Source organism: Uranotaenia lowii, chromosome 3 (genome assembly GCF_029784155.1).
Source record: "Uranotaenia lowii strain MFRU-FL chromosome 3, ASM2978415v1, whole genome shotgun sequence".
NCBI classification, from domain to species: Eukaryota; Metazoa; Arthropoda; class Insecta; order Diptera; family Culicidae; genus Uranotaenia; species Uranotaenia lowii.
In genome coordinates, this window is record NC_073693.1 from 308,142,412 (window position 1) to 308,159,807 (window position 17,396).

General features: G+C 34.9%; 2 protein-coding genes across 2 annotated transcripts in view; one reads left to right on the forward strand and one right to left on the reverse strand.

Moving 5' to 3' along the window:
• Positions 1 to 5,415: 5,415 nt before the first annotated feature.
• Positions 5,416 to 6,042, reverse strand: LOC129758653 (uncharacterized). The gene has a single exon (XM_055756216.1). It carries the CDS (start codon positions 5,987 to 5,989, stop codon positions 5,522 to 5,524), a length of 468 nt encoding a protein of 155 aa, XP_055612191.1. The 5' UTR covers positions 5,990 to 6,042; the 3' UTR covers positions 5,416 to 5,521.
• Positions 6,043 to 7,272: 1,230 nt separating this feature from the next.
• Positions 7,273 to 17,396, forward strand: part of LOC129756337 (uncharacterized) — a 35,204-nt gene continuing 25,080 nt past the window's right edge. Inside the window, exons 1-2 of the mRNA XM_055753195.1 lie at positions 7,273 to 7,382; positions 7,446 to 8,644. Coding sequence (XP_055609170.1) covers positions 7,478 to 8,644 — 1,167 coding nt within the window. The 5' untranslated portion in view covers positions 7,273 to 7,382; positions 7,446 to 7,477. The remainder of the gene's footprint in view (positions 7,383 to 7,445; positions 8,645 to 17,396) is intronic.

Sequence of the window (17,396 nt, forward strand, 5' to 3'; positions counted from 1 at the left end):
AGTTTTGCACCTAAAACTTAACCTAAAGTTAGAGCATTTTCAAAAAAACGCACTCAATATTCAAAGCCGATCATCTCGCGATAGGGTGGACCAAATTTCAAAATTTGAGTTGCATTAGAATCCTTATTCTATACTTCTCAAAACACAATCAAAAAATTTTGTGCAAAAATTTAAGAATGTACTACTAATTAATAAAATAGACACTTAAGTTATCGTCCAAAAGTTTGGGATCACCCCTAGTATGGTGTATCGACCAAAAGTTTGGGATCATTTTTTCAAAAACATGCAAATTTATCTCATTCATATCTTTCTCATCTAACATCGTATTGCAGATCTGAAGGGTGCATTTGAAAGCTTAGGAATTGTTGTTTTTTCATAAATTCATTAAAAAATTATATTTTAAATCCATAACCATAAAAAATTCACAATCATAAGTGTGAATTTTCAAAAACAAATTAATTTCAAGTAAATTGTTTATGGTTATCAATTTAAAATATAATTTTTGTATGAATTTATGAATAAACAACAATTCCTAAGCTTTCAAATGCACCCTTCAGATCTGCAATACGATGTTAGATGAGAAAGATATGAATGAGATAAATTTGCATGTTTTCGGCCGATACACCATACTGAGGGGTGATCCCAAACTTTTGGACGATAACTTAAGTGTCTATTTTATTAATTAAAACTACATTCTTAAATTTTTGCACAAAATTTTTTGATTGTGTTTTGAGAAGTATAGAATAAGGATTCTAATGCAACTCAAATTTTGAAATTTGGTTCACCCTATCGCGAGATGATTGGCTTTGATTATTGAGTGCGATTTTTTGAAAATGCTCTAACTTTAGGTTAAGTTTTAGGTGCAAAACTAAAACATTATTTATGGACAAAATACCTCCGAAATAGCTATTGCTCATTATCTTTCAAATGAAATCAGGAGATTTGCAATATGTCCCAAGACGGCTGAGATATGAACGATCAAAATTTGCATGTTTTTTATCGGGTGATCCCAAACTTTTGGCCGGCAGTGTAGGTAAAAAATAAGTGATTCAATTTGTGTACTTATTTGACAAAACTTTAAAAAAAAACAAACACTTCTTGATTCAATGATCAACTGTTTATGAAGGTTTATTGGTTTATCAGTTATAAAAGATCGATGTTTCCTAAAACTGATCGATTTTAAAACTTCCACAAACCATATCACTGAAACTAGAAGAGATAGATCAAATCTGTAAAGTGTTTTGAATTCAGGTCGCCAAGATATAACAAACAAAATTAGTTATTGAAACTTAGGCACCAAAAATGCTGAGTAATTGTCACAAATTTTTGGGTTGAATAACATAATTACAGATATTGTTTTTGTCGAGAAATCCTACAAAAAAAGTCAACAATCTGGATGACTATGGGGCAAATGATTAAATAATTAATACATTATTTTTGGTTCAGTAAGGACTGCTGTTTAATGATAATAAACCATCTTTCGTAGAAAAAAATCGTGAAATAAATTTAATTTGAGCGGCCGCATAATATGTCTCGAGGGCCAAAAGCGAGAACCCTGCTTTATATTGCTCTAGGCCTAAGGCATTTCATTTTACGACACTGTAGCGTTCATAAATTGAACATAATTTTAATGGTAAATTTCAAATTGCAATTCCACTAACTTTTTGCGTTGAATCTCAAACCTTTACGCTTAGAAACCTTTATTTGTTTTCAAAATGTTTTTATATAAATGTAACTACCGTAATCCGGGGTAATATTGATCACTTTTTTCAATATTTTTCGATTATTTTTTCTATAAAGGGGAATGTGGCAGTACTGGACTCCTATGAACGTAGAACATGATTGCAGAAATTAATAAGATTACTTTTAATTTGATTTAAACATCGATTTCGTCTCTGTTTAGAATTTGATCCTTTGGGGTTACATTAATCAGCTGCTATTTTGACGGTTTCAACGAGTTTTCTTGACCATAACAAATACAAAACACCTTCATAATATTTATAAATGCTAGTTTATCAATTGAACCTTGCTTTTTAACTCTTTCTTTTGAAAACATTTATAATCGAAAAAAGAACTATTATGGTGCATACATTTAGGGGCAAAAATCAAAATAATAGCTAAATAGTTTGAGCTACAAAATACATATGAAACTTTACCTTCACACATTCCTGTAGGACCTCCACTATTTCCGTTTTCATTTTTTCTTCAAAGGGGGATAGGGTTCCTATCCATTCGTCCAGTACGGGCTTACTATTGGAAATGTTTTTCACTTAATGACTATAAAAATAGCACTATAACTATACCTATACAAAGGAAAAAAGTAGTCCATTCACATTTAACAACCCGTTTGCTTCTAAGAGCTTTTTGTTTCCATCAGAAGAGCTGTTTGTTTGCAAGCCTTGGAAAAATAGATATTTTCAGATTTTGAAATTACATTTTCATGAACAGAATTTTTTTTAAATACTAATCCAAATTTGCCTATTTAATTCTCTATTTATAGGCTTTCAAACGTAGAAAACAGTTTTCAAATACTTAAACTATAGACTGAGTTATTGATGATAACGTGCAAAAGTTGATTGTTGGTCAAATTTACCCCGGTGATCAAAGTTACCCCGTTTTACGGTAATCCTTTTCAGATATTGAAATAAACCATTTCAATTTCGAAATTCAAACGTAAAATTCTTATTTGACACATCAACAAGCTGATAGCCATGTGACACAATACTCAACAGAATTTTCGAGTACAGGTCGCCAAAATTTCCAAATCAAATATAAAACAAAGGCATTAAAAAAGATGTCTTGAGTTGTCTTTTAAATTTAATAAATAAGTTATTAAAATGGCCTTTCAAATTAAAAAATGTTTCTTTTAAAATGTTAAAAGCCTAAGCTTTTCGATTATCATATTTGGTATTCTTTTCAATCAAAACAAAAAACAGGCAATGGAGATAAGCTACTTTACAAGATCCAATATTTCATTTCAAAACATTCATAGCTTGAAATTTAAAACTGCTAAACTTGCGCTTGAAACTCCATATTTAAATTTTTAACAATTTGCTATTGATTATTAGAGAGACTACATTTCTCAACCTTTACTTTGTCAGAATAAGCTTTCAATGGTGAATTAAACTAATGAGAATCGAGCTCACATCACCAATTATATCGTCTTGCCAATTCGACATCTTAACCAGTGTACTACTTGAGCTTCGAAGAAGGTTTTCTCGAAGAAGGTTTTCCCGATGAAGGTTTTCTCCGAAGAAGGTTTTCCCGAAGAAGGTTACCCGAGGAAAACTTCTTTGAAGAAGGTTTTCTCCGAAGAAAGTTTAACCGAAGAAGGTTGCCCCGAAGAAAGTTCCCCGAAGAAGGTTCCCCGAAATCAATAATGAGCGCTAAACTTGAGGTCATTGGAAAGCGGATCAGCACAAACGCTGATTTCAGGCAGCCCGTTGCAGCGTAAAAAGGCGCAAATCAGGACAATGGTTATTGTTGTGAACTTCAAAAATGATTTTTTTCAGCCCTTTTTTTGATAACTGGAAGAATTTTGATTTTTTCGCCAATAATGATAACAACAAAATTAAATATGTTATTTAGATAAAGTTCTCTTAATTCAATAGCATAAGGTGGTTAAAGTAAAGTTTTAATTGGAAATTTAATTTAAATTTGTTTCTGGTGTTTCGAAAATATTGTTCTCAAATTTTTTAACGTGATTGCTTAAAATTAAATATTAAGCCATTTTCGTATTCAATTGAACTCATTAGGTACTATAATTTTAGAAAACTTTTTTTTAGATTGAGAGTTGCATCGATACAATGGCATCACAGTTCAGTTCTTACAATACTATAGGGGAGAGTGGGGATACTTGATCCCCTTTTCTTATTTTCACCATATCTTTTTGGAAAAATTTAGCAACTCGCCGTCTTTGACATTTTCTGACAGCTTGTAACTTCAAGTTTCTATGCTCCAAAAATTAGAGCGATACTTGAACCCGTTGATGAACTAGACGCATTTTCGTGGGAGTAAAAAAAATGCGATTTTTCTGAAGTTAGGGGAGACTTGATCCCCTATTGAAGGAGGCTTGATCTTTTATTCAGGAAGCCCTAATCCTTGAATAAAAATCAAACAAAACCCCAAGATAGAATGTTAATTGACTATTTTGGTCATGTTTGTTCTCATTTCACAATTTAAAGCAGACATAAGAAGAAAATTTTATAACTTTGTCTCAACGCTAATAACATTGCATACTTAAAGGCGCTATTTTATATAATTCAGAGAAAAACAATTATTTTTGCTCTTTTCTTCAGACAATTGTTCGATAAATAATAGTTTTTGGATAAATATTAGTAATTTCTTAATCAGCAATCATAACGATCAATTCAGAAGAAGAATATGCCGTTTGGAAGGGGGATCAATTGTACCCATAATCAAATTTTAGAAAACTTTTTCTGAATAAAGTTGAGAGTTTCCCATTACTTTGAAAATATGGCATTATGAAGTTCATTTTACGCTCGAGCGATTGATACATTGGAACAAATATTTTTTTCATAATTTTCCCAAGTAAGGAACATTTTAATCTGATGAAAAAAGATCTTCAAGTTACATTTTGTGAAATTTTTCAAACAAAGTTCAATTACTCAAACAATTATTTTGTTAAAATTTTTTAAACTTCAAATATTGTTATTTTGCTCATTTTGGCACATTTTTCTAGAACATTTGATCTTTGTAAGACATTCCAGTTTCGAGATATAGCTAAGGAATCAAGTATCCCCAGGGATCAAGTATCCTCATTCTCCCCTAACGATTGATATATTGGATTAAATATTTTTATTTGAAAAAAAATTTCATGTTTTGGACATTTGAAAGTGACGACAAAAATCTCAAGCCAGTTTTTGTAAAATTTTCTAACTAAAGTTCATAAATTCTAAAATGGGATGAATAAACCCAAGAGGCCAAAATTCCAAAAAAAAAAGTCAACAAAACATACAAACATCAAATTAAATTTTTTGTTTGAGCTAACAGCTTAGTTATTGGAAGTCATTTCGGTTTCGAAGTAAAGCAAAAGAGTCTCTTTGCTTTACCCTACGGAATAGATGTTTTTTGAACGGGATTTTCATCAACTCAGATGATCATCCTTAAAACTAAATATGTTTAGTTTTTTGGTGTTTGATAAAATAAGGAATATTCTATATTCGATTTCCATTTACATACATTTGTATTTTTGCCACATTAAACCACTTTAGTTTCTTCAATTCAAAAATCAGAGTCAGACTCTTATGTAATGTAGTTTTTCTCATCTTTGTTTTATTTCAGCATCTGAAGCTGGGGTGAGTTTTCCAGCTCACTAAAAAAATCAAACAAATTAGCTCGATTGAAAAACTTCAGGTGTTTTATAAAAATGAAAGAAGGGAGACCGTTTGCAGCTTTGACAATGCTTCCCTGTTTATTTAACATATTTTAAATGGGTTTTAATCACACGGCACCAAGAACAGATTACGACAGATAGTTAAAGGTTTCGAAGCATCTGTCATTAAAAACGCTGCACTACATTTGTAAGTTTTAGCAACTGTTCTAGATTTTTTCGTTTGATGGGAAAAGTCAGCTGAATATTTGCTTCCAGAATCACAGTTTCATCGTCCAAATGCTTCATCGGTCCAGCTCTTCTTTGAACACAGCACTCGTTATCGCAAGAAAACCTAGGCCTAGCATCCACCAGCTCCGGTTCCCGTTCGGAATCTTCATCATCACTTTCCGGAATCACCTGAAGCATATCCGGTTCCCTGACTGATGGCAGATCTCTGGGAAACAACCTTACGACGGTGGATTCACCAACGGAAGAAACGCTCCTGCTGACTCCACATTCGGAACATACACTTCGCAAACTGGATTTTTCGAGAAGGGAAAAGTTTTCACAGGAACTGGCCAGCTTCACTTGTCCGTCTTCGTAGATATCCAGAATGATTTCCAGATCGTTGCTTCCGTTTGAAGAGTGATTCATGACTTGAAATTTGGTACGAAACGATTTGTAAACTTCTGCAAGTGAAAACTAGAAATTGTTAATAAATTTAAGAACGCCTACTTGTAAATTCTCGTCAGATTTTGAAGACTTCGAAAAATTGTTAAGATTTTCATTTAGGGTATATTTTTACAATTTTGTCAATTTTGATAATTGATTCAATCAATTTTGTCAACAAAATAAATTTTTGCAATTTTGACAATTTTGACAGTTTTGACAATTTTGACAATTTTGACAATTTTGACATTTTTGACAATTTTGACAATTTTGACATTTTTGACAATTTTGACAATTTTGACAATTTTGACAATTTTGACAATTTTGACAATTTTGACAATTTTGACAATTTTGACAATTTTGACAATTTTGACAATTTTGACAATTTTGACAATTTTGACAATTTTGACAATTTTGACAATTTTGACAATTTTGACAATTTTGACAATTTTGACAATTTTGACAATTTTGACAATTTTGACAATTTTGACAATTTTGACAATTTTGACAATTTTGACAATTTTGACAATTTTGACAATTTTGACAATTTTGACAATTTTGACAATTTTGACAATTTTGACAATTTTGACAATTTTGACAATTTTGACAATTTTGACAATTTTGACAATTTTGACAATTTTGACAATTTTGACAATTTTGACAATTTTGACAATTTTGACAATTTTGACAATTTTGACAATTTTGACAATTTTGACAATTTTGACAATTTTGACAATTTTGACAATTTTGACAATTTTGACAATTTTGACAATTTTGACAATTTTGACAATTTTGACAATTTTGACAATTTTGACAATTTTGACAATTTTGACAATTTTGACAATTTTGACAATTTTGACAATATTGACAATATTGACAATTTTGACAATTTTGACAATTTTGACAATTTTGACAATTTTGACAATTTTGACAATTTTGACAATTTTGACAATTTTGACAATTTTGACAATTTTGACAATTTTGACAATTTTGACAATTTTGACAATTTTGACAATTTTGACAATTTTGACAATTTTGACAATTTTGACAATTTTGACAATTTTGACAATTTTGACAATTTTGACAATTTTGACAATTTTGACAATTTTGACAATTTTGACAATTTTGACAATTTTGACAATTTTGACAATTTTGACAATTTTGACAATATTCACAATTTTGACAATTTCGACCATTTTGTGACGTTGTGGACGTTGTCTTGAATTTTGAAATTTTTGCCAAATGTTAAATTTTCCTTTCGGAATCACGATTTTCTGAATCGAAGTTACCTTTGCATAGATTAGTTCCAAACTCTCAAATTGAAAGTTCAAAATTTTAATTTTTTTTGTACATTTTTTTAAATTTTACATTCTAGCAAGTATGTATTAATTATATTTGATAGGTAATTTTACCCTCTCATCTATTTTATATCTTTTTGAAGAATCACGACTAAATTTCAAGTAACCTGTTATAATGAAACCGAAAGAAGATCCGTCATCCAGACCAGGAAGAGGTCGACCAATTCAGACCTCGGACATTCACCTCGTCATCGATGTTTACGATGATGGCCGCCTTCAGGTGGCTCAAGTCGATGAACAAACGGACCTGGAAATGGGTCCTTGTCCTCCGACAATGTATGATGGAACCTTCCGAGGGACTTTCGAGGAGGACGACGATTCAAGCACGGATCTCACTTTCTCGGATGAATCGACTCTTGGTGAGGACTATTCGGGTTTTGTAGAAGATGAAATCGCAACCGTGGATAACCAAGGCAAGGAACCTCGCAGTGGTCAATTGGGACCGATCAGTGATTCCATTTCCATCATTGGAAATGTGAGAGGAAGTGCTGTTGGTGCCATCATAGACCAATCTCACACTATCCTGATGCAGCTGGTGGAAAAATCAAGCAGTTGTTCCCACCGCGGGGTCATAGATTACATCAAAACCGTCAACGATTTAATAGATAACGAAGATTCGATTATAGTTGTTCAATATCCGAGTGCACAAGACTCGCATTGCTCCAAAACCTGTCCTGATGAACAATTGAGCACAGCTCGATCCATGCTGGCTAACACCGAAGAAGTGCTGGAAAAGGTCGAAGGGTCCAACCGAAAATCGATACTAGTAAGGCTGCAGAAAACCTTGGATGAGATGCTGAATCAACCGGAAGAAACGATAGTGGTGCGTTCGATAGCAGGGGAAAATCAACAGGGACAAACCATCGACGAAGATACGTTCATGGGATTCTATATATCTCAAGAAGAGTCGGCCCTATACATAAGAAAAAGCGAATCAAAAAAGACTCAATCAGACGAAGAATCCGAAAGTGAGGAAGGTAAATGTCAAGGTCTGCAGGACTTCCTCGAAAAAACCATAAGCGACCAGGAGCGAATTCTCGAAGATGCCTTCAGTACTGCACCGGATGTCATCATCGGAAGTGTACTGGATGAAATTTTCGCTCTGTTACTGTATCCGGATGAGTCGCTTGGAATTGTGCGAACCACTTCCACTCTCTTTCCGGCCAGTGGCGAACGGGAGGAGTTGATGCTTTCGATGGTCGATCGGTTTCAGCAGATTATCCAAAGCTCCACCGAGAAGCTGATCGTGCAAACGCACTCGGACGCTGCCAGAAGTTCTAAGGTATATGATAGTTTGATTTGTTTAGTTAGCGCTTTAGAGAAATCCAATTCACCATTGGTGTGTTGATGGATGGAAAATCGGGGATAACCTCCTCTGGCACAATGATATATTTTAATAAAACAAACATAAATTTTAAAAATTCACTACCTTGATTTTTTTGTTATGGATAAATTTACCACCAGAAGCGTTTTCAAGAATTTTTGAATTCACACGCTTCAGGAGAAATGCACAGTTTGGATGTTCGTTTAAAATTTACTAGATTAGTCAAGTGATATCATATATTTTCTTTGATCTACCTTCCCATTTGAGGCCTTTCTTGGTTGTGAAAAAATTATGTTTGTTTTATTTTTTACTCCTGAACCAATCATGAAACCACCGGTCAAGGGAATTCAATTATGAAAATTTCGTCTTCTACACAATTGTATTACATTCTTTCGAATAAAGCATGTGCTGGAGATAGTTTTAAATTTTGGGAATCTAAAGATGCGAAAACGCGTTAAATTACGCCAACTTTTCAATCCACTTTAAATTTTCTACTGTGACTGGAACAATTTCAGCGGTTTGAGTACGGTTTCAACATAACTGTATTAAATTGTTTGTGGTCATGATCTTGAAAATTAAAAAAAAATATAAATATCCTTATGCGCAACATATAGTTTCTACAGGGTCCGGCAATTGAAGTTCTACATTGAAATAAACAAATAAGTTGATCAAAACAACAACTTGAAAACAAATTACTTTTTCAAAATTCACTGGTAAAGTTCGACTTGTTCGCCCTTGAGTTTAACCACTCGTCGCAGACGGTCGAGGAACGCATCGTATGAGGCCCGCCGGTGTTCTTGTGGAATTTTATCCCAGTCTGCCTCGAGATGTCGCTTCAGGACCTCCACACATTCAAGTTTCTTAGAGCAGACTTCGGCCTCCAACATACTCCAAACAGCGAAGTCCATAGGGTTCAGATCTGGCGAACTAGCCGGCCACTCGGAGCTCGAAATGAACCCTAAAAAATATTGCGCAATCCAAAGTTGGGCTTTCTTTGCTTTGTGAGCCGGTGCCGAATCCTGTTGACAAGCCCAATCCCTGGAACCAAAATGTCGACGTGCCCACGGTTCGACGACATTCTGTAGAACTAGTTCCCGATATGTATTTTGGTTGATCTTCACTCTTTCAAGGACAAAAACCAGCGGAGTTCGGCCATCAAGGGTGATTCTGGCCCAAACCATCACCGATGCTGGTTTCTGTCTCCGGGTGGCCGTCAGCAAGTCGACATGGCTTCTTGATCTGTCTGGCAACCAAACTCTGTCGTTCTGCTTATTCACGAACTGCTGTACAGTGAAGAGTTTCTCGTCGGTAAACACGATGTTCTTCAACCTTCCTTCCGCGGCCCTCTTCAGCAGCGCCTTCGCTCTTTTTACCCGTTCTTGTTTCTGCTTCACCGTAAGGTCTTGAACCTTTCGGATCTTGCAGAGATTGGTTTGTAGTTTATCTTTCAGGATCCGACGGAGACTTTGATCCGATAAGTTGAGATCCTCTGCCAATTTAGTGGCACTACGACGAGGATTTCTCTTAAGGTGCTTCTTGACGATCTTCGCCATGGCAGGTGTCACCACAGTAAAGTGTGATATGGTCAAAATTTGGTCAATATCAACTTGACGTATTTCTTTCAATTTTTCAGTTAAAAAACCTGAACACCCCTCATTTTGAAGGTGCGTGTGTGTGTAGAATGTTGCTCCTATTTTGATTTTGGAATTCACTCTTCAGTTGTCAAAATGCCGTCCAAGGAAGAATAGCATCGTATCAAAATTTAGCTCGCGAAAATCCGAGCTACTCGCACGCAAAGCTGGCAAAATCGCTAAAAGTTGCCAAATCAACCGTTACAAATGTAATTAAAGTGTTTCGGGAACGTTTGTCGACAGCCAGAAAGTCTGGATCGGGGGGAAATCTAAAACCGGAAGCCGCTGAGACGACAAAGAGAGTTGCCGGTAGTTTCAAGCGAAACCCTAACCTCTCTCTCCGAGATTCCGCAAATAAGCTGGGTGCATCGCCTACAACCGTGCATCGAGCCAAAAAACGAGCCGGACTATCGACTTACAAGAAGATAGTGACTCCAAATCGCGATGATAAACAAAATACGACGGCCAAAGCGCGATCCCGATGGCTGTACACGACGATGCTGACGAAGTTTGACTGCGTGGTAATGGACGACGAAACCTACGTCAAAGCCAACTACAAGCAGCTTCCGGGACAGGAGTTTTATACGGCAAAAAGAAGGGGAAAGGTAGCAGATATTTTCAAGCACATGAAACTGTCAATGTTCGCGAAGAAATATCTGGTTTGGCAAGCCATCTGTACCTGTGGCTTGAAAAGCAGCATTTTCATAGCTTCCGGGACTGTCAACCAAGGAATTTACGTGAAAGAGTGTTTGAATAAACGTCTGCTGCCTTTCCTGAAGAAACACGGTTGTTCCGTACTGTTTTAGCCGGATTTGGCATCTTGCCATTACGGTAAAAAGGCCATGGAGTGGTACGCCGCTAACAACGTGCAGGTGGTTCCCAAGGACAAGAACCCTCCGAACACGCCAGAGCTTCGCCCAATTGAGAAATACTGGGCTATTATCAAGCGGAACCTAAAGAAGACCAAAAAAAACTGCTAAGGACGAGGACGAAACTGGCTTCTGCAGCGGAAACGGTGGACAAGGTGGCTGTTCAAAATCTTATGACAGGGGTTAAGCGTAAGGCACGGCAATTCGGATTTCTAAAAGCGGAAGCCTAACTGAATATTTTTCCTGAATTTTATACTAATTAAACTTGAAGAAGAAATTAAATTTTATTTTTTAAATAAACGATTTCACAGATTTACACGCGTTTTCCCTTGACCAAATTTTGACCGTATCACCCTTTAGGTCGGCGTCCCCCACCATACCGTTTTTTGGCACTTCCGGTCTCCAGGTATCTTTTAACTGTACGGTATACAAAACTTCTGCACACACTTATATCGGACAGCTCATGAACTATGTTCTTCTGCCGTTTGCCAGCTAGGAACAAAGCAACCACAGCGCTACGTTTCTGTTCAAGATCCATTTTTCCGGATAACACCTGATTACAAAAGTAACACTTACATTCAATGATAGCTAAGACTTAATGTAAACAAAGCGACGAGGGGTCGCCACAGTGGGCCAGGAACCACACTGTTGCGGTCAGAATTGACTGCAGGTCAGTTGGCTTCGTTGTAGCTCTTCGGTGTCTTCGACAAAGTTACTCGACTATATTTGCGCTATCTATTGATGGATTTGAATTAGTTATATTTTTCTCTGCAAGGTGGCGCCAAAATCTAACTTTTCAAGATATACGCATGGTTTCTTCTACAAAGTTGTTTATAATACCTTTCACATCAACTTTGTAGAACATTGTTAAGCTCTATGTTGTGTACTTACCTTGCAAAACTAATAACTTAAGAAAACCATGGAACAAATGGTTTTTTCACCTATTTTTGTTTTAAGCAATACAATACCTCAAATTGCCACAGTATTCGATTGGAATAGACTCAAATGAGATGTTCTAGTGGAGAACTTATTCGTTTTACAGATTTTTTCTGTCGAAATCGCAAAAAATAGGTTTAAATTATACATTTTTCAAACTACAATAACTTGCTTGCGAGCAGTTTGGCGTGCCTCATTTTTCGAGAAGTGACAGTTGTAATTATGATCTAAATGCATGTAGAAAATGTCGGTGGGTTCTCATGGGTTGCTTACCAAATGATTTAATAAAGTTGGTTAATTTTCAATTCAAATTCAGATGTTCAGACCTTTTTCAAAGAAAACATCTACATTTCTCGTAGAAAAGTCAGATTCTCGTCGTTCTATTATTGCTTTAGTCCATTGCGATGCTTAATTAAGCGATTAAGCACATTTGGTAAAATTTATTAAAAAATAAAAAATAATCTAAACTGTTTATTAAATTTTTGATAATTTTTTATTTTTACAAATTTCATTAAAAGTGCGAAAAATGTGCTGAATTATTTATTCAAGCATCGATTCAACAAGCAATACATTCTTCCAATAACTGAACCATGAAAATTAGACTCTTCTTTCTGCTCATCAAATGTGCCGTTGTCAGTTTCTTCGGTCTACCTACCCTTTTCTGGGTGTTATCAGGTAGACTTTTACTATAACCCGCCCTGTTTTGAGCGTTGTCAGGTAAATTAGGGTGATATGCTAATCGTTGCACAGCTAAGCATATGATTTTGGTTTTATGCTGTATTTTAGTAATTTGTACCGAAATTATTCGATTGTTTTTGTCGATTGCACTCATAAGGGTTGTTCAACAAGATAAAAAAGTTCAAGTGTTAAAAAAATGACATAAAAATGTATAAAAAAAAACCCGATTTAATACACTTAACAGTGGATTTGAGCCTTTCTTTCAGATTCAAAACATATTTGTTTTGCGTGTTTTAATCCATAACGGTAGAATGTTTACAAAAATCACTTTTGTAATTGATTTTCGTTAAATAAAGCTCTCAAACGGAATAAACTATAGGGGATGAAAAAAAACTATAGGAGATAAAATTTGTCAAATTTGCCAAATTTGTCAAATATGTCAAAAATGTCAAATTGTCCAATTTTGTCGATTTAATCAATATTGTAAATTTTATGGATTTTGCTAGTTTTGATAATTTTGTCGATTTTGTCGATTTTATAAGTTTTGTAATTTTTGTTTATTTGATTCAGTTTTGTCAATTTGATCAATCTTGTCAATTTTTTCAATTCTGTAAATTTTGTCAAATTTGTCAATTTGATAAATTTTGTCAATTTTGTCAATTATAATAATTTTGTAAAATTTGTCAATTTGGTCTATTTTGTCAATCTTGACAATTTTGTCAGTTTTGTCAATTTGGTCAAATTTTTCAATTTCGTCTATTCAATCAATATTGTGATTTTGCGATTAATGTAAATTTTGACGATTTTGTCGATTTAATCAATTTTGTCATTTTTGTCAATTTTAACAATTTCTTCAAATTTGTTCAATTTGGTGAAGTTTGTCAGTTTTGTCAATTTGGGCAATTTTGTCATTTTGTCGGTTTTGTCAATTTTGTTAATCTTGTCAATTTTGTCAATCTCATCAATTTTGTCAACTTTTTCAGTTTTGGCGATTTTGTCAATCTTGTCAATTTTGTCAGTTTTGTTAATTTTATCAATTTAGTTAAATTTGTTCTTGGCCAGCCTGGCCAAAATGGTTAATGCGTATTTATGTGCCTTTTCCAAAAAAAAAATCCGAAATGCTTCAAACACTACTGTGGAGGACTTGGTGGCGCCACTGTTTGGATTGACTCCCAAGCCGTTTTCGTCAGACACCAACCCCAACAACAAAACGCAACAATTGCACAGGTTTTTCTATGCGAACGAAAAGCTTTCATTGCGCAACGTTAGATCTGAAGAAAAAAAAAAAAAAAAAAAAAAAAAAAAAAAAAAAAAAAAAAAAAAAAAAAAGAGAAAAGGGAACGAAAAGGGAATTTGCCCGAGAGCTTAAAGCTCGACAGGATTGAGTAGCATTTGTCTAATTAGATTTGCTTCCACGGGCGAAATTCTCTCCTGTCGTTCGTGCCTAGGAAGAAGCTTCCTGAGCACGAACGGCACGTGAGAAGATGAGAGGATGTGCATACATCGTCCACGTACCCGTGTTGTTTTCCCCTTCTCAGAGCAATCTGTTTCTGAATATAATGTTGGCCGAAGTTACTATCGCTTTCGTACCATGCAGTGTGGGCATTACGTACTCATAAACGACTTCATTAATTTCGGGGTCGTACCCCTTGGTGAAAACCTTTTTTATGATAAATATTTCGGAGCATCGATTCCGAAATTTTTTGAAATGGTTCGGTTTCAATCTGAACCGTTAAAATGAAAAAAAAAATAACCATTGTCCGGGTAAATTTGAACTGTCTTCTTCCTCCCACACGGTTTCTGTCACGATGACATAAAACCTGAGTGGGAGTGAAGCCTATCTGTTCTCCCTTCCACACATCGACAGGACCATAGTTTTAGCTAGCAAGCGCGTATCTATGACGTCACGTATAATTTGACGTCATATATACGATAATCTTGATTTTAGTGATTGCTGGTTGTGGCTAGCAAGGCCAATTGACACGTTTTTTGGAGTGATGATTTGATGATAATTACTATGAAAATTTAATTTTCAAACTATTTTGTTATTTTTTCTTTCTTTTATAGACCGAAGAAGAAAAAAAAACAAATTTTTTAAGATAAAAATCATTTTTATTGTACTGCCCAGTTTCGCAAAAACATGCAAAAAAGTTTACAAAAAATCACACCAATACACACAAATACACAGACATCGTCTGAACTCGACGAGCTGATTCGATAGGTACCTATAAAGGTATATCTAAGACCCATAATTAATGATCTCCCAAATCGACCGATAACCATGCTTGGCATCGCTCCTCAGATTAGCCCGTTCAGAGTAAGAGCGTGTATTTTTTTCGCTGTGCTCTTCCCAAACGGAGAATCTTTAAAAAATGCTCAGTTACCTCCAGAGCGACCAAGCGTCCACCCAAGTGTGGGCAAGAGAAGCAAGCAAACTGTAAAGTGCGATCTCAGTGCAGATAAACTCGTTCGCACTCGGGCGAAAGAGAAGCTTTACAGAAAACTCGGTATGTCTTCATCGGTTACGTCTGGATCGATGTTTCGAAGTGCGTCGGAATTTACAATGCAGAACATAAATCTAACGGAACTAAATTAATAACGCCAAAGGTAGTTAAGATAGAATGCTGGTGTCTTCGACAACATTGCTCTGTATAATATAGCGCATATTTTGATATGAAAAATAAAGTTTAGAGGTCCACCGATAGCGTGATATAAATCATAACTTTCTTGTTAAGCATTTTAGAGCTTAAGTTTTTTCTACAAAGTTATTTATCTCAATAAAATACACAACTTTGTTTAACATGTCAAAGTTCTACAATCTTTACCCAAAGAGATACGGTTAAATTAAAAAAAAAATACTTGAAAAATACTTTTCAAAAAGTCATTGTTATTATCGCGTTATTTTTGAATCTCTCGACTTTAAATTTTATAAAACACCTATCTGGTCATTCCTGAGCGAGTTCCTCTAGATTGATGTTCTGCACCAGGATCAATGATTAGCTACGAAAGCTTTCTTCGGTCGAAAAATATCAAAAGCGTAGCGGTAAAGGAAGATAAATCCTAAATTTTACGATTTGTGAAAGTTTTGCAGTTTTATTTTTAAAATTTGTCCCAGATCCCTGCATAATTACGGTTTGTATAATAGACAAAAATTTTTGGATAATAGTAAATGTTACTTTGCGAATCGCTGCTTTTGTAAATTAATGCTACCCACGTACGATATTTAATTTAAAGTACATAAACCTAAGTATACAGCAATTAGCGGATGCCCGGATATTGTGAAAAAACTACTTGGATTTTGCCCTGTTCTATCCACATTATTTGAAAAATGAAACAAGAAAATCGAATTCAGTGTAAAATTGTTTGTTGAAAATTGGATTTGTGAAAGTTTGTTTCATAAAAAATCAAACCAAAACTTTCCTTCGTATGCTTTAAACATAAATTTAACACTGCTGATGTGTTGCGACAAAAAATATAAGTCGTTTTTCTTCACTAGATAAATGTCTGGAATTTCCTCAGATTTTGACGGATATTGCTCGGTTTTTGGAATGGAAAATTTCAGATTATTTACCCGGGTTTCCCCATGTTTTTTAAATAACTTGCCAGGAAGTGCCCTACCCGACTACCTACAAAAATAGTTCATACAAAAACCTACATTGGACCTCTTCGACTGATGCGGAGCGGAACTCTGCATAACGGCTTTTCTGAAGAAAACATTCCTGCATTGAAATCTTTCTGGCTTGATACACTGAGCTACTCAGCAGCGTCGCTAGAGCACAATTTTCTAGCCAGCTCCTTCTCTTTTCTTTAGAGCGAGCGACGTCCACCCGACCGTCAGAGCAACCGCATTCGGGCGCATTCGGCAAAAAGATAAGTGAACGTTGATCGACTGAGCAGTGCACTCGGAAACCGAAATGATAAAAGTGTGATTTGTTCTCTGCTCTGTTCTGTTTGCGAGGTGTTGGACAAGCATGCCGATAACTATACCTTTCTGAAAGAAAGGCAAAAAACATTTAAAACAGCTTGTCCGTGCCCAATAGTTACACAGCTAAATTTTATGTCATCCCTAATGTTGTCCGATTTTTCCAACGGTTGCACATTTTAAAAAACTTTTTAAGGCTCAGCCACCATATAGTCAAAGAGGCTGATATATGTTACGAAAGCTCATTATTGGAACTTCTAGTTCAAATAAAATCCAATTTGGAGACGGCCCTTTTAGAGGGGGATCTTCCATTTAAACCGTTCAATGCAGAATGATGAAATTCTGACTCAAAGTCCTTAAAAAAACCACCGTTTTGAGAGTCTTGGATAACATTTATTACCCGCAAAATTTTCTTAGAAACCGAAATGTGCAGCTTAATTTAACCGGAGCCTCTTCTGAGTGGAGTGTAATTTGACCTTATTTGATCAGTATGGAGCATTTTCTTAATATGTTCTAACAACATAAAATTTAATTCATGGAAATTCCAAAGAATGAACTTAAAAGTATTAAATACTTTTTTTTCGAGTGCCTATTTACAGGTGAAAAATAAAAGACGTGGTCTGTTATGCTCCCCTTTGCCCCTTTAAAGAAGATATGATTTTATAAAATAATTA